Genomic DNA, 24,323 nt, shown 5'->3' with positions numbered 1-24,323 from the left:
AATGTGCTAGAATGTGTGTGCTTTGGCACAATCTGTTCATTTATTCCATTAACTGGCATTGAAGGGCTAGTTTGACCATGTCTAAATAGATATGAGTTTCACATTTGGTCTAGGCTGTATGTTTGTCTTCTACCTAACCTGTTCAGTAGAGTTGGGCTCAGGTGTGGGGCATGTAAACTCCTCCAGTGCTATCTCAGCAAGGGTCTTCCCCTCCCGGGCCAGAGCCTGGCATGTCTCTTTAGCACAGTGCTCCTCCAGAATGGTCAGACAAAGTTCTGCCAGGGCCAGTCGCAGGTGCAACAGCCTCTGCATGGCTGCCAGTGATAGTCCGTGATTCTGAAAATAATGAAAGCACCAGTGTAAAAACAAACTGTGTTTACCCAGCTCATAAAGATCAATTAATAAGTAAGATGTCAATGTCTTTTCTTTCCAGTGCAGGCTGGATGTCAAAACTTCCGCTGTACCGGGCAGCAGCACCATCTGCTGAAAGCACAGTGCTACAACTGGCCTCCAGCCTCCAATGGCTGAGTCAAATATTGACAGATTTAATTAAAAACTCAGTTGAACAAGGACTTGCAGCAGGTGTTAGCATTGATCAATTAATCTTTCATTAATGTTTCTTCCAAAATGTAAATTAAAGCTGCAGCCAGCGTTATCAAGTCCCTCTCTGTGACTGAAGCCTTCAAGATAACCTCGTCTGTGTCAGAGTGTGCACAATGTCTGGATAAAATGAGGAGTCTAACATCCATCTGTTGTTGACATCTAACAGTGTTTTAGTAGTTAAACTGTGGCACGAGATAAAATGAGCAACACTCACAAATATTTGGTCAAAATATCTGACAAGCAAGAACCTCAATATATGACAGTGACACCAGAGCAGCAGCTTAATTTTGATCTTGTCAGTTAGACTTCTTAGTCTGAAATTCAGACAGCAAAAACAAAGTCTTTCTCTCTGTCATTTTCACAGAAAATTATTTCTTCCCTCAATGCTGAAAAACATTTTCAGAGACTTTCTAAATAGGATAAAAAAAATGTTGCCATCTGTACATATCCTTAATCAGCCAACAATCTTAGCCAAAGTCCTTGGCAATTACACTCTAAGATTATAACAGCCAAGCAAATGCACTTCCACAGCTGTTGAAAGCAAGTTTTATTTTAGCCACATTGTCTGCTGATCAGTATTCTCAAAAGTTAGCAGTTTGTGATAGGAGAAAAATGTTGACAATAGAAGACAGAAAGTTTCTCAGAACATGTGAGAGATGAAATGTCTTCAAAGGTTTCTGAGAAGACATTCTCACAATGAAGGCTTGATTTTCAAGGAACATGTGTGCACTTCATTTACCTCCTCTTTAGGGGGGAGCAGGCTCTGAACATTTAGCACCACATGTTCCTGCATTGTGATAGCGAGCTGCATGTGGAAGAGGCCATCAAGCTGGAAACGCTGTTTCTCCTCTATTTCAGTACAATCGTTGGCTAGGATTCTGCAGAACAATAGTAGTGTAGGTTAAAGAATTGATAAAGACAGAGAACATAAATAGAATTCAATTCAATTCAATTTTATTTATATAGCGCCAATTACAGTCAAATTGTCTCAAGGTGCTTTACAGAACCCATATGCCTGACCCCCAGAGCAAGCCAAAAGGCGACAGTGGCAAGGAAAACACCCTTTTAACAGGGAAAAAAACCTTGAGCAGAACCCGGCTCTTTATGAGGGGGGACCCATCTGCCTGCTGGCCGGGCGGGTTGAGAGGGACAGAAGAAGTAGAGAGGTAGAGATAGAGGGTTAAAGGTGGAGGGATAGAGATAGAGAGGTAGGGGGGGACACAAGGACCATAAAACACACAGAATGAGACCATAAATGAGCCAAAGCATATAAGAGTATGAGATAACATAGTGTATGGAGTTTGCTGCATGTGCTATACTATATTATGAATTCAGCCTTAAGTTGCTGATTTTCAGAAATTTAATGAGTCACATCAATCAACAGGCAACGATGTATTTAAAAGTGTACTTGCAAATTGCATACAGTATGGTTTAGCTAAATTCAGGTCTAATGTAACGGCCTACTGACTGACCTCAGACCACGTGCATACTCTGCATATGCCTTTGCTGCTTGTTCTCTGCAGCTGAGTTCAGTGAAAGCTCTGGCACACTCTCTCAGTGTATCACAGGCAGTAATTAGCCTCTGGACAGCTTCAGCGCCCAGTCTTTCTCCAGGTTCCACCCCATCGATTGCACACATGTATTCCACAGCACCTCTAAAACGCAGCCAACACACAGCATTACAACAAGAGTAAATAAATTACATATTGAGAATGGGCACTCCTTGAAAGAGTGTGTTTGGGTGAACATTTTACATATGACATTCAATAGATGACTCAAATGCATTACACTTGATTTTTCTACATGTTATGTCAAAATACAACATAGGTTCCATTAGTTAAAATTAGTTGTTTGGGAAAAATATTGATGTGGATACGCAAACGCATTTAAACGAAGCTGTTTTTGTGGTGAAATCTAAAATGACACTAAAAGTTTTGTTGAAGATGATTCAAAAAAATCATAGAGAGAGTGCCAGTCATTAACAAAAAAAATTGCGATTTACCAGGTAACCAGGGAAGTTTGTTGTTACCTCTTTTCTAATGAAGTAATTAAGAAAGTGAGCTCTGGGACTTGGTTTGCCTGCTGCTCCAGAGCGAGGTTCAAAGCCTCACAGCCTTGTTTTATAATCTGATCAACCTATAAAAGAAAAAAAAGAATGATGGGAAACTATATTCATTACAAACACATGATAATTGTCTTGCAAAGAATTGTTATAAAAGGTGGTAAATTTATACCTTGGTTAGTGAATCTTGGTCTCGCTGGCCCACTACAGCTGTGACCTTAGTAAGGGTAAACTGGTACCAGAACTCCTCATCCCCACCCAGGGCTTGGGCTTTATCCAGCAGGATCAGAGCCTCAGCATGGTTCTGTTCTTTACAAGCCAGAGAGGCCAGACTGAGCAAACTTCTTGATATTGCATTCTGATCTCCCAGCTCCTGAACAAAAACAGTCATAATTGGGTATATTAGCAGAACCATTGCAGTACATACTTCTAAAATACCGTATAAGTGAGCAAAACGTTGTTGCCAGCATAAGCATGCTCCAATTTTTACATTTTCTATACAGTACTATTGAAAAAATGTTTGTTATGTTGCAGATGTACAACATGGTATGCTAGGATAGTAAAATAATTATTTTCTTTCTATTTTTTATTTTTTTTTTTTTTTAAATTAAACCTGATTTGGGAGACTTTTTGTCACTGTCTGACACTGTAATCTCGTTCTCTTTTTACTCACCGTAGACACCAGGTAGGCCTCTGCCAGGAGCTGCCTGGCTGACTGATAAAGCCCCATGCTGAGGCAAACCTCAGCTTTGTCCAGCCAAATGTCCTGAGCACACAAATCCATACTCTGTCTCCGAGACACAGCCTTTCCATTCATCTCTACTTTCTGAAAAATCACCATGTTATTGGACAAATAATACTTTAAAGAACTGACTCAAACTGATTTTAAATAATGTTATAGTGTAAAGTTCACACAAATAACAGGCTGCAGTTACGGAGAAGGATAGAAGCAAAGAAAAGTGATAACCATGTATAATTATCATAAAAAAGAGTCACTGTACAAGATTGATTTAACAGTTAACATTCTTCCCAGGTTTATGAGGTAAGTAATTTTACCATCAAAGCCTCATATATTAATCTGTCATAACCAACTGCTACATTATAAAAGTACTAATTACAGCATACAATAAAATTCTCCCTCTAGTATAAGTCACGTGTGGGTGCTTGCCAATCATCCACTAAGCAGTAATAAAATTACAGTAAATTAAAAGTTATTTCATCATAATGGTCATTTGTTTAACCTTTAAAGCCCTGTGAATGACTAGTACAGATGGCAAAATAAAAACATAGATGGATCTATCTCGTGAGAAGCAGCTGACCTGGTTATAAGATCTGTGAAGGCTTCTTCCTTCCTGTGAAAGAGCTATGGCTTTGCGACACCTGCAGCCATGAAAATGATATCATAGGTTATTAAAAATGTACAAACATTAAATCTTTAGATCTGAGTTCACATACCTCATTTGCTCTTGTTCTTGAATTCTACTCAAGTCAAAAATCTTCTCCTGATATGGTGAATGTGCCTCCAAACCCAGCTGGACACAGGTCCTCACAATTCTAATAAGGTAGAAAAAGAGCAACAAGGACATGAAAGTGAATTACTGAGTAACTAATGGTGCCACAGTTTTCTCAGAGGCTTCTGTGCGCCCCCAGGCTTTGGTTAATTAGATAAATCAGCCATTTGACGGCTGACTTTAGTAAAATCATTATTTTTCACTGGCACACAATTAAAATAAATTAAATTGAATTAAAGTGTTGGAAATGTCCTGACTTAAGTATTTCTCTGAATTTCCATATGCACTTCTATAACATTTGAAGTTGAAACACTTCAAAATATAACCTAAAGTATATAAGAGTAGTTTGAGCACCCCTGTGCAGTATCACTTAAATGTCAAGTGATTCGAAACTGTTAACTGTATCAAGTTAACAAGTATAGTATTTTCTCTTATTAACCAAATGATTACAAACAAATACTTCAAAAAGACTAGGTTGGAAAATGCAGGCCCCAAAGTAGAAACTCAGTGCAACAGTACATCTGCACTCACTGACACACTTAAGACGCTGGAAACAAGAGACATAGAATAAGCCATAGAATAAGCCACAGTACCACTAATGCAAGCCACAATTGCTGTCCTCCTGACATGATGCTACAGGCAGTGTGCTGTTTGCACAATCTGGCTGTGAAAAAACAAACAAAAAAAATGAATAAGAGCTTCAGACGTCGCACACGTTATGAATGGAAATCTGAGTTTCTGTGACAGCTCAGACACTGAAGTAAATTCCATATATATGTGTGTGTGTGTGTGTGTGTGTGTGTGTGTGTGTGTGTGTGTGTGTGTGTGTGTGTGTGTGTGAGATATGGTATAATAAATCCCACACAAGAATTTCTAAAGACAAAAATACAAACTAAAACTACAAACTATGACCTGAGCAGGTATGTTGCCTGACTTCAATTCAAAGACACCTCTCTAGTATTTTAAAGAGAAACATAAAGCAACAAAATCGCTCCAGCAAAGGGCAGATGAAAAGAACTGTCTTTGAAGAATGCCAGTACATACTTTCAAAAGACTTTGGTATGCTCCATGCTGAGGACTGAGGCTGTCTTCAAAACTAAATCTAAACTGTTCTATTCATCTTAGAAGTAATGCAGGAACTGAAAGTGAATTACATCATTTGAAATTTAAGTGACATTGCTCACTTCTGTTATATACTGTAGATTACCTACTTTGAGGGTGTCCTGCCCACAGTTTTGTTGGAGATTTAGGGGTGTTTATGTTACCAGTTGCCAATGTTGCCCCGATGCTACAAATTACCGGTAGGCTCACCTCTTTCTAACTCTACACCTTAACATTTTCTTCCATTCTCATACTTGTAGTTATCTAACCAAACTAACACTGACTCATGCAACACCACTTAAAGTATCAGACAGTACAGCTTCTTGTGGAACCACAAAAAAAAAACATGTGGCAGTACTTCCAAACACATGTAAACAACAAAAAAAGTTATTAAAGCATAGTATTACCCTTTAATGTTTTGCTACAGTCTTACTGTTCTTGTCACCATCTAACTTGTGTACCAGGCAGCTAATTTCAGCAAAAACAGCACAGAAGCACTGTTTAGCACCAAACAACACACAAACAAAATGAGCTACTATCGAGTGAACACAGTTAAGCATTAAGCAGTTTATGTAACACAGCTCCCTCTTGAACTACAAACAAAAGGCTTTACACAATACCTTTCTCATATGAAGCTCTGCAAGACCTCAAAAAAGACTAGGATGGATGAAATCATTGCATTAATGTTTTTACCTGAGTCGGTAGAGGTCAGAGAGGCTCTTCCTATCCAGAAGGTCATGGGCAATAGTCTCAGCTAGATGCATTATGGGCAGGTTTAAATGGTCAAGGCAAAGTGAATGTAGTTCTCTTTCCAGCAGATCCAGATAAAACAGGCTTTGAGCCTACATTCAAACAAATATGAGAAATGAAACAGATAAATATGGGACACGCTCACAAAAAAGCACGTATCAATATCACCAAGTGTTTGATCAGAATACAAATTGACTGAAGCTCCATTTCAAAAGTAATATTTTCAGCCTGATTTCCATCCCATTGCAGTAGTAGTGGTGATTTTAATACATGTTAAATTTAGAAGACCGGGGTTTCAACTCCTTCTGAAATCTTAATTTGATCTGCAATGACCAAACTAAGTCCCTGCTTTTTGCAACTTTGATTGTATACAGCCATCAGACACATTCTCTGTTGTGTTAAAAAAAAACAAAAAAAACTGTAATCAGAGACAGTACCACAGATGGCACATTGTTATGACACTGAGAGAAATGTCAGAGAGGGAGAGATGTAGTCATGCCTGGTTTGTAATGCTGTGTGTATTGATAGAGTGGAGGCTGCTGTTGGTTCTGAATATCTGCCTGGCCTGGTCAGGACAGACGAAGCGAGCCCAGTCCCTCAGGGAGGAAGGAAGTGTCAGATCCAACACAATGGGTTTAGGTCTTTCTTCTGCAGGGGTGGGCTGGTAAAACAGATGAGACACAGAATTGACATTTAGATTTTATAGCTAACATGCAGCCAGCACTTAAGTTCAGTAAATACCTATCAAAAATATATGTATTGCTGAAAATAGTTTATGTGAATAATAAGCATATTACCCAGTGTTGTGTCATGTAGTGTCAAGTATTATATGGTAACTTCCTCGACTTTTTTCCACCAAATCAATAAAATGTTTAACTCATGAATAATTATGAGACATAGTTGGGAGACACATTATGTGAACATTGGGAGCAGTAATTTCCAGGGAAGGCAAATAACTGTATTACAATTTAAAAGTGCAGACTCAGATATGAGCTGTAGGTCTTACAGCTTTCACTTTTTTGCCTTTATCTTTGCCTTTTTTGGATCCAGCAGAGGGAAGGGGTTGGACTGCCTGACTCTTTGTCATCTCACTGGAAATCTCACAAGCCACTGCCATAGAAACCTGTGGTGAAATATGATGCACACACATGTGCATTCATTGCTCAACTCAAATATAATTTGCATGGGAATTATTCTCCACATTATCAGAGTTGAGAGGTAGTGTTGAAGACAAAGTACCTGCCATATTTGGAGTACAAAGGTGTAGGCTCTGAGCAGGTTGAGCTGGTGCTCAGGTGAAGTCTTGCTTGCCATGACAGCGAGCACAGTGTGTGCTTGTATCAAGTAGTCAAGGCGACGCACCTCTATCAGACTGGACAAATTTTGTGTGAATATCAAGTCCTGCATGCCCACCTGGGATTCACATTTCACAGAGCTCAAATCTCTCTGAATGGATTCATCTTCTGGAGGAAACATACATATAGCAAGTTAAAAGTTAATGTGACAAAAACAGTAACAAGCAACAAGACAGATATATTCAATAGTCGGCAAGTACAGTCATATATCTCTTACAAATAAAGCCAATAATACAGAGGTTTTACTGAAGTATTTAGTTTGTCTCTCAGGGAATATTCAATGAGGCTCATAGCAGGAGACTAAAAAGACTTCTTACAGCAGTCTTTTAAATATTGTTATGTTATTTTCAGTGGGTACCCGCATGGGATCTTGTGAAAGCTGTACCACTGTATGGTTAGTTCGTATTCCTCTGAAAAATTATTTACTTGGTTTATTGTTTACAAAGGGAGCAAAAGTACAAAGAGTTCCAGTGCTGATGCAACTAACAAAAAGCTCTTATTCCCTATGCTAAACTAATACAGCGTAAAACATCAGGGACTCCCTAAAATGAAAGTATGCAGGCACATGTGCAAATATGCAAGGACCCCTGAGATGTCTGCAGCCCATTCCCACATGCGTATCTCAAGGGGGTTCTTAGAACATGTTATTTTTCCCTACAGATTTTAGAGTGCAAAGGAACATAATTAGCAAAACAACTAGTCAGTGACAGTTGTCACATGATACAATGAACAAGATGAGCCAGTGAGTCCGACCTGGTCCTCCTCGCTGCTCAGGTTCTAAGTGTAGAAGGATGTCTATGGCCCATTGAACCTGGTGTTGGGCATCTGCTTTGGGGAAGTTGTGACGGTACAGCCACTCTCCAAATTCGAGCAGAATGCTGACCTTCTGCCACCGACTCTCTGTGCTCTGCAAACAGATGGCATAGAAATATAAGTTAATCTACAATTTTGTACTTAGGAACAGCTGTAATGACACATTTGTTCCACATGATGGTGCTCAAGCATTTGCTAGAAATATTGCCTTTCTTCAGCTCAAACCGCTACACAGAAAATAATATGATGAATTCCATGGCAACAATTAAATAACACAACAAATTTCAGCATCATCTATTTCATCATTAATTCGATGATGTATCATCTTTTGGTGATGATGTAAAAATGGTGCCAGAGCAGAGGTATTACCGTGAGAGAGGTGATGGCTTTCTGGTAGCAGGTTAGCTGTTGAGTTACACTGCCAGCACGCAGTGCCACCCAGTGCCACATAAATGAACAGCATTCTTCTCCTTCATCTTCTAATTTCTGCATGTCCACCAGGACACTTTCTCCCATCTGTGCTTTCACCAGTATACGATATTTAAGCAGAGGTCTGTGAAAACAAAGAGAACAATAAGATGCCTGCTTGTATATGGATCTTTCCAGTCATTCTCATCTCCTTCCCCAGTGGTTTTTCACTTACAGTCGGTGTCTGGTGCAAGGCATGTCTTTCATTGCTTTGTCCAGCAGCTGCAGAGCACTTTCAAAGTCTGCCTTGTCAATTTGGATTTGGAGTAACAAGCTGTAAATAGCTGCCCTCAGGGTTAGGTGCTCTTCATCTACCCACAGATACACAAACAGATACACAAACAGATACACAGAGACATATTTACTTTAAATATTGATCTGTAACTAAAAGTAAGTAAGTGTGTGGTCATCATTTTGTGATCAAAAATTAAGCTGCCTAAGTATACGGTCAAAACATAAATAAGAGGTTTCGGGGAGTGGCAAAAGCAAAAATTACCACGAAACCATCTGCAAAAGAAAGCATGTTATAGCTGAAACATTTAAGGATCCTTTCAGCACATACGTGTTACTCCATGCTCAGAAGCTGCAAGAGGCGGTGCTGTCAAGGTTAGCAGTCCTTTCACTTTGGCGTGTTTCTGAAATAGAAGAGGGAAGGGAATGATACTTGGGTATTAGTGTTGGTAGGAATGGTCATACTGAGAGCTCAGTGATCAGATAAAAGATAATTTGCTATCTGACCTTGCCCTGTACATTCTCTGCCCTGTTGTCTCTAAAAATCCCCTTTCACACCCAGAGCCAGCAACACTGCTGGGTACAGAAACCCATGTGAGGAAATTGGCTATGATGTGCCCACTTGGGTATCCCATACAGAAAAAAATTTACATCAAGTCAGAAAGTAAGAAAAGGCATGACTGTAGGGGTTAGATTACATTTTTTCACTACTTATTGCTTTCGCAGCACTGCTTCAGAGCAGTGCCAAGTAGGAAAGAACACCATAGACGAACATCATTCTGAGTTCTCACATAAGCCGCCTTTAATTATAGATTTCAAGTTATTTCCCAGCTGAACAACTGTTTATCCCACTGGCTGGATTCCTGTCCACAAGCAGAGCTGGCAAGATTGTTTAGCACAATTGAGCACACCCACAAGTTCTCTCCTGTAGCGCCCTAAAGAAAAGTTCTCATCAAATTTATCATCAATTAAATATAACAGACTACATTTAAGAACTTTGACAGCCATTTATTTATTTATTTTGGTTTGATAGCAACCAAAATAAACTTCTAAAAAAAAAAGTAAATGAAAAAAATGGACCAAAAAGTGAAACGGTAAAAAAAATAATGTAAAAAATAACAGGAGATGAAATGTCGGTTCTGGCTGTCATTCAATTCTTGTTTTGCTCTCTTGCTCTTCTTTCAGTTATTAATACTTTTTTTGGCAGAACTTTTGTCCTGTCAGCAGCCGACATAACTAAAAGTGAAAAGTTCTGGGAGAGACTTGTCTGATGCTGGGGCTGGAAAGGGGCTGGAACAGCGACTTTCATGGTAGATGGGCAGACTGTGCTTCTGTGGTGTTCATTGTTGCTGTGCTGTTTCATTGCTTCTGCAAAGTGGCAGGTGCAGAAAAACAGATCCATTCAAGGAAAAATGCAAAGTATCTACACAGGATTCAAGTTCCTACAAAGCGAACTGAAGAATATTTTAACAAATGCTATAATTATATAGACATAAAATGTATTTGTTAAATGTGTAAGGTTTCTATTTCTGTAACATTTGTATAGCTCTTCTAGTTTTTTATGTATGTAGAGGGTCATTTTTGTCTGATCAATTTACAATGGCTTCACCCAGGTATGACCAATTCACACTATGAAAGGTTACAGAAATTGTATGATGAGCTGAGTAAGCATAAAAAACCCACTTTAGCTGTAAAGCATTGCAAGAATGTATATGAATGAAGTGCCAGTGTAAATTTGGCTACACGGGAAATCATACATTTTCATGTTTGGTGGTGTGACTCAGGGCATTAAGTATCTTCTCCAGGTGTTCTTGGAGCTGCCATCTTTCCTCGGGGCTCTGTGTCAGAGGTAGACAAGTGTTCCAGTAATGCTTGGCAGCTGTGACACACAATGCTAGGTTGCTCGCGCTCTCTGCAAAGCTATGGACAAGAGAAGGAAGCAACCTGATATAAGGTATGAAATTAAAAATGACAGGAGCAGATTAAGAGAGAAAACAGTTGAACAGTACCTGACACTGGACAGAAGCACCTTCATTGCTTCTTTGTAAACATGTAGATTTCCACTGGACTCATGGACTAAGCTCAAACCCCTCAAACAGGCTGCACTGCTCAGCATCTCATTCACTGCAGTTGGGCCATACCTGCAGATATAAGGAAATTTACTAACCATCAATCAAAGTCAAGCAATCAATCAAGCAGACTGTACAGTTGACAGATCATAGCAACTTAATTTACACTTTTGAACTTCACGCCAAAATGCAAAGCAATGCTAACCTAACTGTAGTGTTTTCCATAGCAATTCACACGTGCTCCCAAGTGTAGTCTTTCTTGCCTATGTTTAATAATTAGACAAAAAATTACAGGTACTTCTAAAATTCTCTCACTGTTAAAGTGAATAAGAGGATTTTACACTTACAAAACGCAGGGCATGGTACTGAGACTCTTTGCTGCTGTGTCTTCCAGCTGCAGAGCACTTTTGGTGCAGCTCAAAACCAAGCTGTGGTCCTTGACATAGTGGCAGAAGGCAGCCAGCTGGCACCACACCTGCAACTCCACCACAGCATCGGACCAACTGCATTCAGACGCCATGCTTACCAGCTTTAGGCGAGGAGAGAAAACATGGAAAGGAAGGAAAATAGAAGTGTTTACGGAAAAGGGGTGGTGGCAAAAGAAGAGAGGGAGGAGTGGGAAACAAGGGGCAAGCATGGAAGGGATTAAATCAAAGGAGGGAAACGGTAGAACAGAAGTGGGATTAAGTAATGCAAGCACAAAGTGGGAGAAGTTGAGAAAACACAAAGAGGATGACGGGACAGAAAGCAGAAGAAAGAGAGGGGACAGAAATAAAAAGGAATTGACAAGAAAAAGGAGTGAAACAAAAAAGAAGAAGGGTAGATAGAAAGTGAAGTTATGCAGGGGACAAAGGAAACATGCATGGAATAGTAATGCAGTAAAGCATGAAGTAAGAGGTAAATAAAAGGTGCAAAGAATGGAAAAAAATGAATGGATGGACAAAGAAAATCAAAGACGGGAGGAAAAGCAAAAAATAGGGAAAGAGCAGGAAAAGCAGGAGATAAAGAGAAAGGGAAGAATGGATACAATTCAGAAAATGAGGACAAGAAAAGAATGTAGTGGAGGAAGGAGGGAAGGAGAACAAGCAGTGTGAAGTTTTCAGAGAGAACAATCCCCCTCAGAGCAAAGACAGTGCAGCTCATGTCAAAGAAATCTCTGATAATCATAATCTGAACAAAGCATGATGATGAAGGCAGGCACAGTATTTTTTTTTATATACTGTACTGAAACATGATGAGATGCAGACAGGCTCATGGGTCATCTTGGCATCTGTTGTTGCCATCTGGGCATCAGCTACTGTAAGAAAACATGAGCAGAGAAGTACATACTGTGGAGAGACTGGGAACAGAGAACTCCATATGCCTCGGGTTCCTATTGCACCGGAGCATCTCCACTCCAACCAGCACACGCGTCATTGCAGACACTTCCTCACTGTCACACTGCAAATAGGGAGGAGAACAATGCATACTGAGCCTTTTAGCAGTCCCCTGCTGAATACAAAGCAAATCCCTTATGTTCAATTATAGGAAAGACATATATATATATATATATATATATATATATATATATATATATATATATGTATTACTATTTGCTTATAAAGTATACATGGACATGCAGTATGACTGTCATACCGTATGTGTCCCAAACAGAGATGGTCTTGTTGATAATGTATGACTCCCCATTGTGTGGAAAACGAGTTGATGAATGATTTATTGATTGCAATTAGAGATGAACCCCATTTACATCAACGGTACATTTCTTAATTTGCATGGCAAGAAACAAATCTCATTTAGCTGTGACTCGAAGCACATCAGGCTGAAGCGATGAATATGGGGCAGGAAATTCTTAGATGACAAATGGCAGTAGGATTATTGTGACTAATCAAACAATCCATTTAACTGACAAACTGTGTAAACGCTTTCCGCACATTTTTGTCCCAGTGTAAAGTGGTACAGTCAGGAAATATGACGTCCAGAGACGATCACAGACCAAGACATACAATGCTGAAACATAAATAGGGCAGAAGAAACACCTACAACATCAAAAAGATTAATAAAAATGTCAGCAATCATAAGCCTACAGTATCATGAGCATATGATAGAAGAACTGACTCAACCAAAATATAGGATACATAGCGATGTCACATGATTATGTAATGATGCAGGAGCCACAGTAAGCCTCCCTTACATTTTGCAAATTTTGTTGTGTAACAAAAGCTTTCCAATTAGCTGTTCTTATCCTAGTATAGATATAAAACAAGCATGACAGCCCCTTGAAGTGAAAATGAAAGTAACTGCGCAGCAGAGTATGAAAACAGCTTTACTGCATGACTTAATCATTCTTGTTGCATCAGAAAACACTGCACTACCTGAAGCTTTATATAGTTGAAGGTTTGTAACAGTTTGTCTCCACTTGTTTATTCACCTTTGGCAACTGAAGTCTGAAACTGCAGATGCAGTGATACAGTGATCACAAATTCTCCATACTTAAAATAAGTTCTTTACTTTTAAGTGTTTTTTAGAGTTACATAGAAATTATACACCAAACTCATTGCAGGGTCTTCTAACAGTCTTATGCTTGTTTCCAATGAAGAGAAGTGAATTTTAAAATAAAACTCGAGAGAAAACTTTCAAACTCAAGACGTTTTGTTTTCTGTGGAGCCTACTTATTTACTGTACATGCACATGCTGATGTGTACAATGCAAATAAATAAAGCAGCTATGATGTGGAGATGTGTGACTGCAACATGGGAAAACATATGGAGATTTGTGAAACTTTGATCTACATCTGCAATGTAAAGTTTCATCACGTCACTCATCCTAGTGGTGAGTTTCAGAAGTGTTTGCAGGTCAGTGACTGTTTCAATTAATTTAGTCACAGACACCTTGACTTCTGAAGTTTTTTGTTATAGAATTTTCTTGTTCAGACATTAGTTTGTAATTTAGTTTATTGGAAAAGATGTAAGAACACAGCACCTTGCATTTCTTGTTTTGCTAATGCAACCACCTTTCTGTTTTTTGTGTCCTTTCTTCTAAAATCTGAGCTGTTGGCATTATTTTGTTAATTAACAAGAATAGGCCATTAAGACTGAACATATATAGCTTGTTTATTTCTGAGAATAAGAAATCAGACTCAAATTGTATCCCACTTTGATTCTAATTGTAACCATTATGTGCAGTTTTGCGTGCAAAATGTGAAGTTCAAAGCTTCATCAGCATGACCTCTAAATTAAGCCATGGACCATGACGCATCCACGGACCATGGAGCAACCTACAACTCTAGTGTTATTCTAAACAAGGTTAGCCCTCCAGTAATAATGTTACTAAGTTTTAGTGCATAAATTGAATATTATTTGCATTTTTTAACTGCATGAATACTCTAAAATACCAGCTAAGGTCAGAGTCACACTACAGGAGTTCTAAAATTCTAGAAAAACTGATTTTTAAATTGTGTTGCATCACACACAGAAGAAGACACTCCACGGATATTCTTTTTGCTAATCTCATATACACACACTACAAGATTGGAAAATAATGGCGCATCACATGAAAAAATATGAAGATTATCGTGCTAGCGGGAGCATCAGCGAGCAGTGTACAAATAACACATAATAGAGACTGTGAAGCAACAACTTGCTGTAACAATAATAATACGTTGAAGTGAGAAAAAAAACAAAAGCAGAAGGTTAAACTAATCTAGATGAGAAAATGGTTGGAAAGATGTGATCAGCACGGGTTGTTCATCATTTCAATCAGTTTTAATATCAGTAGCTAATCCTAGCTTCAAGGGCTAGAATGTTTGACCTTGCTTGGCAACAGTGTCTTCTGCCATGGGTGCTAGCGTGATATTACATCCTGATAAATATCAAATATGTTTGATATCATCAGGTCAACTTGATGAGACTGCGTGCAGTTCAAAAGGTTTTGCACTGAATCTGTACATCCTTTGCATTTCCAAATAATTTGGACCAAACATATTTTCAGAACAAGATCCCTGAGCAGACTTCTCCTCTGATTGTTGTTAAGTGTAAAATAGGAATAAATTGGCCTAAAGCTCCTGTAGTCTGAGCTCAGACTAAGATGTTTCTTAAGTTTTAAATGTGTTTTTATGTTGTAAGCATTTTAGAAACAGCAGTTTGAAAAAAAAAATACTCGCTACTAAGAACTTAATCCTCCACCTTGGACAACAACACAATATCTTATGAACGACTGGGCCCTAAACATGGATAAGCAACCTAGAAAAAACAGCATGGACAGTTTTGGGCTGAAACACAGAACGGTACCTGTTCTTTAAATGTGTCCATCTTTGAGCCGATCTGTTGATGCAACAGCCTCTTGATCTGCACCCATGTGGCCAACACCTGTTTCCTTGCTGCGATGGGGATGGTGTCCCCAGGCATGTGGCTACTGGATATACGAAGGGCACGATCACACAGCTAGGAGGAAGTGGAGAGAACAACAATGAGCTAACTTTCTTTAAGCTAGTACTTGGTACAGGACAAGCAGTCACAGAAGCTCAATACCTGGAACATTACATAAGACAAAACACAAGCAAGACTTTGCAAAAGTCTAAATGATATTACAAACATTTGTGTGGCTCTAAGGGTCTACCAGGTACTACACATTTCAAAACATATCTTCATTGCTTGGTATTTTTCTTCTGGCCCAAAGCCCTCTAGCAACCCGTCAGCTGCAGACATACACAAAGGACTCCACATTTTTTAAGACTTTGTTCAAGTCAGACACTGCATCTGACCCTGCTATACTATTTATAAAAATTAATTGCAAAGGGATTCATTTTTATCTCTCCTTCAAAAAGGAAACTGACATGATGAAATTTAGTTAATAATTCACTGATAAAGTGTCTTTCATCTTAAGTTAGAGCTGATATTAATGGTGGATCCTCAGCATAGAAAAAGAGAAAGAAAACAGGTTGTTAATTGGCAGCATAGAGAATGGAGAGATCAGACTTCACGAGCACAAAGAAACCCAGTCATGAAAGATACATGTGAATGCATATGTATGCGTCTGAACGCATGGTAGCATGGATCAAAAAATGTAGAAAATAACAAAATGTACCTGAAGTGCACACTGATGCGCCAACATATGTCATAGTATCTTATTGATGAAGAACTGATGCTTCCTGAAAGGCTTCATATTTCTTATACACAGATATAAGAATCATATGTGTGCTTACACATATGGAACCTAAACAATATCTATGCTTTGTTCCTCTCTTTCCTTGAGTGCAGAGACTTTACTAATGCAAAATAGATTTCCTTCTTTCTTTGTGTATTTGTCTCTTCTGAGGTACCTTTTTGACATACTATATTTAATAGCTGAAGTACAATTAGAAATCTTGTGATCAAAAGTATAAGAAAAACATGAACATTGAAGTATGTATTATGTGTACAATTTTATAAAATAGGTCTGAATGAAGTAGAAATGCACCCATAATTGATAACCAAAAATGAAAGTCTAAAAAGTTGATTGCAGGCTATGATGGTTTAAATTGAGGTCTGGCGAATGAAAATGTGGATTTGAACATGTAAAACCTCCCAAAAGTTGACAGTGTGTAAATGGTTGCATACATAATGCATCTGCACAAAAGATTAAGATTTGACTTTCTGAACACGCCTTGCAAAGATTTAGCTAACTGCATTCAGAGATTATATACACGCACTCCTCTGCACGCTGCTCTCAGAGATTCCAATCACTTCTCAAGCTTTCAGACATTGTTTTCACAGTGGAAAGATCAGATACTGGGGAAAAAAAGCTCAAAACACCCCAATCAGTCTGAGAGGGAACTGACATAGGCAATGATCATGATTGGTTCTCCCACAAAACCCATGCAAGAAATCAGGGATTTTCAGCTACATGTGTTTTGATGAATCGTAATGTGACATTCGTGTAGGCTCTGGTTGTTCGATTTGTCATGATTACATATTACGTAATACTTATTCTAACTTTTTTTTTTGACCTTACCAGTGTTCCTCTGGATTGATTATTTCTTATCTTCTACAGAGGTATTGGGCCAAATCAGTCATAATCACTGCTTTTGCCTTAAAGAAGTTCCAAGTTATAGGCCTTTTATCTTTATGCAAATATCTTTTAGGCTTAATACCCTGCTTTGCAAATCAGTGGTGGTATTGGCAGTTTTAAGAGAAATCTATGGTAAGACCGGGCATTTTTAAGCAAATGTGCAATGATGTGTGGAGGTTTCATTTAAATTTAGCATCACAGGAAGTTACCATTCAACTTTTGTCACAATGTTAGAAACTGTAGGGCATCAGAGAGAATCGTATATAAAACTGTGGTCGTATAGGTGACAAGAAGTTTAATACATGTGCTGATGGCAATAAGTGTAAGTAGTGGATGCAACTGCCACTGACACAGGCTGATTTGCTTAAAAGTTTTTTGAGGTCAAAGCCAAATGCTACAATAATGTAACTGAGACAAACTAAAATGTACTATTCTATGGTACTGACATTTATTAAATCCATCTAATAAAACATTAAGACATACACAGCGATACACAGGTGCATATTTCCCTCATCTCACTCCCACATACAGACACTGACATACTTCTAATGCCTTGCGGACATCCTGCAGGGCAGCAGGGTCTAAAGCAGCCCCATGGACACTGGCAGCCTTCTCCATCCCCTTCTCAGCTCTGCTTTTGCCTTTGTCTCCTACCACAGCTAGCTCAGTGCTGTCTGGTCCAGACAGAGGCTGGATCAACCCCTGGGCCACAGCGTCACACAGCAGCACAAACAGAGTACGGTTCCTGAAACAACACAACAGATGCTCTAAAGTGACATTATCTGGGAGAATATGTACTGAAAGTTGGGCTTGAAGGCCAAACATCTTTGTTTTAGCTCCTGGACTTAAAAATAGATACGTTTCCTTGTCTACATTGTTACATGAGAATGTCACTGCATACCGAAATTCACACAATTACTGCGGTGCCCAAGGACAGTTTGGTCTGGTTTCATGAGTTTCTTTCTACAGCCCAAAAAATAAGAGCAGAGCTTAAACGGTTTCATTTTCTGTGAGTGAGCTACAGTGCCATAGAGAATAAATTTCGCACTTTTCATGAGTCAGCTTTGACTGTGCTTAAAATGATCTTTTGAGGACAAGTGCACATATTGCTATTATCGCTGAAAAAATTTCACCTGAACTGCAGGGCTTTGTACATAGACAACGGTGTACTGAGGGTAGATAAAATAACTGCTCGGCTGATGAAACTCTTTCAAAACCCACTGAATAATTAAAAATATGTGCAGTCATCAATCTAAAAACAGCTATGTTTCATGTTTCTCAAATGCTGACATGTGTGAGTAATATACTGATGGATGATGAAAGTTCACATCAACAGCAGCTGCACAATATTAGTGTTTAGTTCACTGTTGGTGGAGCAGGTTGTTTCTTTTTTGTAAACACTGGAACAAAAAACTTCAAAGACTCCACACCTGACATCTGATCTATTCTAACAGGTATAAAACATCCTGTAGTAAAACAGTGCAGTGACAGTAATTTAGAGATGCGGCCTACCCAATGAACTCTGTCCTTTGGAACATCTCCACCAGATTCTGGAAGGTGGGCAGCAGGTACTGGTATTCCCCAGCTGCCAGCAAGTGGCTGTTATAGTTCCACAGGTAAATGGCTGCGTTCACTACCACCCACGGCTCCCTGATCTCTGCTCCGAGCTCCCCTGCCAGCAAGAAGTTGGAGGTGGCGCAGGCAGACAGAGCCTGGATCCAATCTCTGGGTGAGAGATAGAGTAGAGAGTGGGAAAGGCATAGAGAAAGTAGCCTTTGTGTGTGAGAGAGAAAGATAGTATAGTACCTACATGTTGCTGTTTCTGGGAGTAATGTAACTACAGGTGAAAAAGTTAATGAATTTTTTAAAAGTTTCATGATTTTTTTATTTTTATTTTGGGTAAAGCATAATAGTGCAGCACTTCCACTGCCTGAGTGTCATGTGTCACCTTGTCAAGTTAACATGGAAAACAGGCTATTAAGACTCCTGCCCTCTTGTGAGACAAGTAAAAAAACATAAAAAGCCAAAAGATGGAGATTCTATCTGAGTGTAATGTTCATTTTATAATCCAATAATAAATGAGCAAGATAACCATGCTGAACATCCTGACTCTGATCCTGCTGTAAAAGGCTTGAGGTGGTAAAAAGCACAGTTCAGGTAATGGACTTTCTGCAACATCTAGGTCCTTCACGAAGATAACATCATAGTTTATGTTTGAAGCCATACCACATAATTGGTATGGCAATGAATTTAGATCTTGTGTGTAGTTTTGGTTAAAAAGTTAAAACAACTGAACCTGTTGTAGGTAACAGTTTGTAGATACAGACTGTTACTGCTGCCACACCCCATTATTCTCACAAGTTCTGTAAATGTATTCACCTTAAAAGAGTCACTCATCACCCCATTAAAAAAGTCACTTTGACTAAGGGTTACATTTTAGTATAGAATAATTCACTTTAAACTGTCACAGCTGTGACTGTATTTATAATTATAAATGGAAGACAAAATATTCAGTTGTTAATTATGGTCATGCATAATGTCAAAGCATTTACTGAATTTGACTTGAAAATATCTTAAATTTTACATGGAAATTATCAAGAAGAAACAAGACAGTAGATATTAAAAAAAAAAAAAACACAACAGGCAAAGTATTCAAGTTTTGTGATGCTGATGTGTGTGCGGATATCGTGCTTTCACCTGTAAATCACCCAGTGTGGATCTTCCTCAGACACACAAAGCCCTCTCTCGTGTGGAGGGACAGGAGGGCTGTTAAACTGCACCCCCTGTGTTAGCAGCTTCTGGACGGTGGCCTGAGCATGACAGAATACATTAATTTCTCAGCTTCGAAAGATAATATTAAAGGTGACTTACAGTCTCAACAACTTCATAAGAAAAGAGAAGAGAAGACCACCCACTATGGAATGACACATACTCTGGAAGTGTTAAAGTTAAGATGTACAGATCAAAGAAAAAAGAAATGACTGTTGAGCACATTACTTCAGTGGTGGACATCTCAGATAAGAAAAGAGGAACTGGCCTTCATCATCAAATGTAGATGAAAACATCTTTTAATGAATTGTCACCCAATTCTCAGAAAAAAACCACAAAAAATGTGTCATAGAACAAAGAGAAGAATAAATGAGAGGAGCAAGAGCTTTGGCAAGGTCATGGCGTTGCTGTGGATAGCTGTCTCCATTTTCTTCAAAGTGCTGTCAAGTTAACATCTCTATAGACTTAATAAAGACTTGAAGCTGCAGGCTTGATGAGAAGTGGGATTACACAATAAGACAAGCTCATAAGGCAAGATCAACAATCTCTGACTCAGACCAATCAACATCTACCTCAAGGGCTTGTTAAAAACCGCAACAAGTTTGTTCCTAATGTTATATTCCAAAGGAACATTTCAGGCTAAAAAAATAAACATATTTAAAACCAAATTAATAGTCCAAATAGTGTAACCACGTGTAACCACATCAAATGACTAAAACATGTGAATCCACATAAACTTTAAATAAAAACCTGGCAGACCAGAAAATGTGAATTCAGACTTCCTGCTGTCCTTGGTAAAATATGTACATAATCAATAATAGAGAAGGGTCACAATGAAAGCTAGACAGGTGAAGGATACCATGACTCTCTTGTAAGGACAAATAAAGAGTGTGGCCCTATTTCATAATCGAAACCGGAAAAACATGTTTGTGTCAGTTGAAAGTTCACAAGTCATTGTACTGAATGTACATCAGCAATATGAATCTCCTCAACTTCAGCGTTTAATATACTGCATACTCAATACTCTTTCAAGGGCAGATGATGCTAGAATTGCAGTCCAAGATACAAAGACACTGCTGTCTGTGTTGTGTCCTGATATGTCTTGCTATGTCAGCCATCAACATAAACTGAGAGCGCCCTGTAATGATTTTGCTGACATGATGGAATTTAACATTAATTAAGTCGAGAAAAATGCTTGGCTATTTGATTAAAATAGATAAAATGTGAGAGACTATACACAAAATTTTACTGTACGGAAATTTGCAATTTGTGTCAGGTCATCAGTATGTGGCACATACAATGCCTATAGAAAGTGTTCACCCCTCTTGGATGTTTCACCCATTTGTTGCTTTTATACATGAAATCATGGTCAATATAATTTGGCATTTTTGACAAGACTTCGCAAAAAAAAAAAAAAAACCCTAAACCTCTTTAATAGCAAAGTGAAAACAGATTGTTGCACAATCATGTCAATTAATTAAATATATATAATGTAAATGATTGCATAAATATTCACCCCCTTTAAAGTGATTGACCTAATTTAACAGAGGTCCAGCTAGTTGATGTAAACAGTGTCACAGTTAGTGAAATGGAGATCACTTGAGTGCAGTAGATGTCTGTCAAATGACTGTAGTATAGTAACACCTGTATCTGGAAGGTCCAGTCTCTGATTCAACAGTATTCCTGCTACAATTGCAACAGGAAGGTAAAAGAACACTCCAAACAACTGAGAGAAAAGGGCATTGAAAAGTATACGTCAGGAGATGGCTACAAAAAGAATTCCAACTCACTGGACATCCCACAGAGTTGAGTTAAATCCATCAATAACAAATGGAAGGAGTATGGCACTTCTTTAAATCTGCTTAGAGCTGGCCGTCCTCACAAACTGAATGAGCGGGCAAGAAGACGACTGGTGAGAGGGGCCACGAAGACATCTACGACTACTCTGAAGGAGTCAAAAGTATCAGTGGCTCAGATGGGACTGGGTTCTTCACCAGTCAAAGCTGTCTGTAAGAGTGGCAAAGAAAAAGCCACTGCTGAAAAAGGCTCATATCAAATCTCGCCTGGAATTCATCTAAAGGCATGCGGGAGACTCCAAGGTCAATTGGAAGAAGGTTTTTTGGTCCGATGAGCCAAAAAATTTTGCATTTTGGTCATCAGACGAGACGCTGTGTTGGGCAAGCACCAAGCACTGTACATCACTACAAACATACCATCTCCAGCATGGTGGTGGCAGCATCATGATGTGGGGATGCTTCTCAGCAGCATGGAAGGCTTGTAAAGGTGGAGGGGAACATGATTGCTGAAAAATATCACCAAATCATAGAGGATATTCTGACTCAGCCTGAAAGAGAACTACAGCTTGGGAGAACATTTATTTTCCAGCAAAACAACAACCCCAAGCATACAGCAAAAGCTATACAGAGACGGTTCAAAGACAACAAGGTGAATGGTCTGGAGGCCGAGTCACAGTCCAGACCTCAATCCAAATGAGAATTAGTGTCTGGACCTGAAAAGTTCTGTTCACTCATGCCATGATCCCTGTGGATTCTGACCGAATTTGAACAGTTTCTAAAGAGAATATAATGAGACTATAAAGAATGAGGTAAAATTTCAGTGTCCAGATGTGCAACGCTGATTGAGACAAATCCACACAGACTCGGTGCTGTGATCGCAGCCAAAGGTGCATCTACTAGATATTGACCTGAAGGGGGTGAAAATTAATGCAATAATTTACTTTGTCTTATATATTTACTCTGCCAAGGAATGCGGCAGAGTTATGTGACGATCTGCGTACGTTTGTCTGTTTGTCTGTGTACATTACTCAAAAACAGATTAACGGATTTGGATGAAATTTTCAGGGAAGGTCAGAAATGACACAAGGACCAAGTGATTTGATTTTGGCAGTGATGCGGCTTATAGTCTGGATCCACAGATTTGTTAAAGATTTCTGTATCATTGCCAGATAGCAGGAGTGATGACATGATTGTGAACCTACTACAAATCAACCACTGTGGACTTATTGGGATTTATCTGTCAGAAATCATACAACGACTGAGCACCGTTGGTGGCTTATTGTGCTCTTTGAGTGTATTTCTTGTTTTAATTAATTGACACTTTGATATTAAAGTTTTTTTTCTTTGTAAATTCTTGCCAAAATAGCCAAATTATACTGGCCATGGTTGCATGTATAAAAGCAACAAAAGGGTAAAATATCCAAGCGGGATGAATATTTTTTATAGGCATTTTAAGCTATTGTTCCTACAGCTGGCAACAGGTACTTTAAATGAAAAATAACATTATTGGTCAGAATTTCTTTGTGCATACAAATATTAAAGAAAAAAGCATATATGCATATCAAAGAGACACATACAGCTTTATTTTAAGCCATGACTGGTATCAAAAATGGCTTTTGATGACATTACAGACCAAAGTCTTTGCTCCATATTCTTTTTAGTTGTATTATTTTTGTCTGTAAACACTGCCTGTATACAGTCGGCGTGAAGTGAAACATGTCACAGTTAATTAGAGCTGTTGGAAGATAACAGGTAATAAGTTTGCCTGTGTGTATGAGGAGGCCTGAGTTAGTAAGAACATACCTCAGCGCTGATGAAGCGAATTTCAGCTAAAAGGCGCAACACGTGTACACATGTTTGGCTTCCACTGCAACTGTGAAGACGTTCTGTACTGTTTTCTTCCTCTGAACAGCTACATTCTGGAGAGAAATCAGTGATATGAATATTTTCAGTAACACAAATCCTCGAATCTTCTTTATTATTTAGAAACATGACATATACACTACTACAACTATTACAACCATCGCTTAATGTAAATTATTTATTTGAAAACTTACAACCACATTAGAACAAATGTATATCAGATCAGTTATATTATTATGAATCTGATTTACACAGTGAAATGAGAATATTTTTCCTCGATATGAGCAATATTTCTGTTATTTTATGGTCAGTCTTAGGATTATTCCTCATCTTACTGTCAGTCTTGGACATTTTCCATCTCCCATCATCATAAAGCAGACAGAATCGACAAGCAGCTCGGCACACATCCCAAACTTCATGTTTCCTGGCTGTCTTTGCTAATGTTGCCCACAACATCACTCTGAAACAGACAAGATGTAAAGAAAACTTCAAGATGATTCCTTTTTAGACAGTGGAGGTCAGGACAAGGGCATAATCACACATTGTATATCATCTAAAATTGTTAGCAGGGTTATGAACAATAAAAATTTGCTCTAAAGTAATGACGGTACAGCACTCTCCTGACTATTAAGTCTACCATCCCCGATGTGCACACATTTTAACAGCAATGATAAGGGCAGTCATTGGGAAATCAACTGTGCACTGTAAATAAGATGTAATGGGAGGGTGCAGACTCCTGTAGTCACAAAGCAACTTTAACTTCAGAGAGGACCAATAGATCAAACATTTATTACTGTCTGATGTTCAGTAAAAGCAAACTGTAATAAATTCAATGAGCCATAAAAGTCTGATTATATAGGCAATTTTCCAACTGGGTTTCTGGGAAG

General features: G+C 38.7%; 1 protein-coding gene across 2 annotated transcripts in view; it reads right to left on the bottom strand.

Moving 5' to 3' along the window:
- LOC111578245 (cilia- and flagella-associated protein 46) overlaps nt 1-24,323 on the bottom strand; it is a 66,999-nt gene that overhangs the window by 23,525 nt on the left and 19,151 nt on the right. For both annotated transcript variants that reach the window (XM_035954920.2, XM_035954921.2), the window contains exons 15-40: nt 23,772-23,896; nt 23,377-23,492; nt 19,706-19,818; nt 18,521-18,733; nt 17,552-17,753; nt 15,250-15,402; nt 12,293-12,403; nt 11,311-11,492; nt 10,904-11,035; nt 10,652-10,814; nt 9,226-9,298; nt 8,839-8,974; nt 8,565-8,748; nt 8,136-8,289; nt 7,267-7,490; nt 7,034-7,150; nt 6,527-6,688; nt 5,971-6,119; nt 4,121-4,219; nt 3,985-4,045; nt 3,339-3,491; nt 2,838-3,038; nt 2,633-2,739; nt 2,076-2,258; nt 1,343-1,481; nt 139-336 (exon numbers count right to left, since the gene is read on the bottom strand). In XM_035954920.2, the coding sequence (XP_035810813.2) occupies nt 139-336; nt 1,343-1,481; nt 2,076-2,258; nt 2,633-2,739; nt 2,838-3,038; nt 3,339-3,491; nt 3,985-4,045; nt 4,121-4,219; nt 5,971-6,119; nt 6,527-6,688; nt 7,034-7,150; nt 7,267-7,490; nt 8,136-8,289; nt 8,565-8,748; nt 8,839-8,974; nt 9,226-9,298; nt 10,652-10,814; nt 10,904-11,035; nt 11,311-11,492; nt 12,293-12,403; nt 15,250-15,402; nt 17,552-17,753; nt 18,521-18,733; nt 19,706-19,818; nt 23,377-23,492; nt 23,772-23,896 (3,850 nt within the window). The remainder of the gene's footprint in view (nt 1-138; nt 337-1,342; nt 1,482-2,075; nt 2,259-2,632; nt 2,740-2,837; nt 3,039-3,338; nt 3,492-3,984; nt 4,046-4,120; nt 4,220-5,970; nt 6,120-6,526; nt 6,689-7,033; nt 7,151-7,266; nt 7,491-8,135; nt 8,290-8,564; nt 8,749-8,838; nt 8,975-9,225; nt 9,299-10,651; nt 10,815-10,903; nt 11,036-11,310; nt 11,493-12,292; nt 12,404-15,249; nt 15,403-17,551; nt 17,754-18,520; nt 18,734-19,705; nt 19,819-23,376; nt 23,493-23,771; nt 23,897-24,323) is intronic.

Source organism: Amphiprion ocellaris, chromosome 16, assembly GCF_022539595.1.
Source record: "Amphiprion ocellaris isolate individual 3 ecotype Okinawa chromosome 16, ASM2253959v1, whole genome shotgun sequence".
Classification (NCBI taxonomy): Eukaryota; Metazoa; Chordata; class Actinopteri; family Pomacentridae; genus Amphiprion; species Amphiprion ocellaris.
This window is presented reverse-complemented; position numbering and strand designations above follow the sequence as displayed.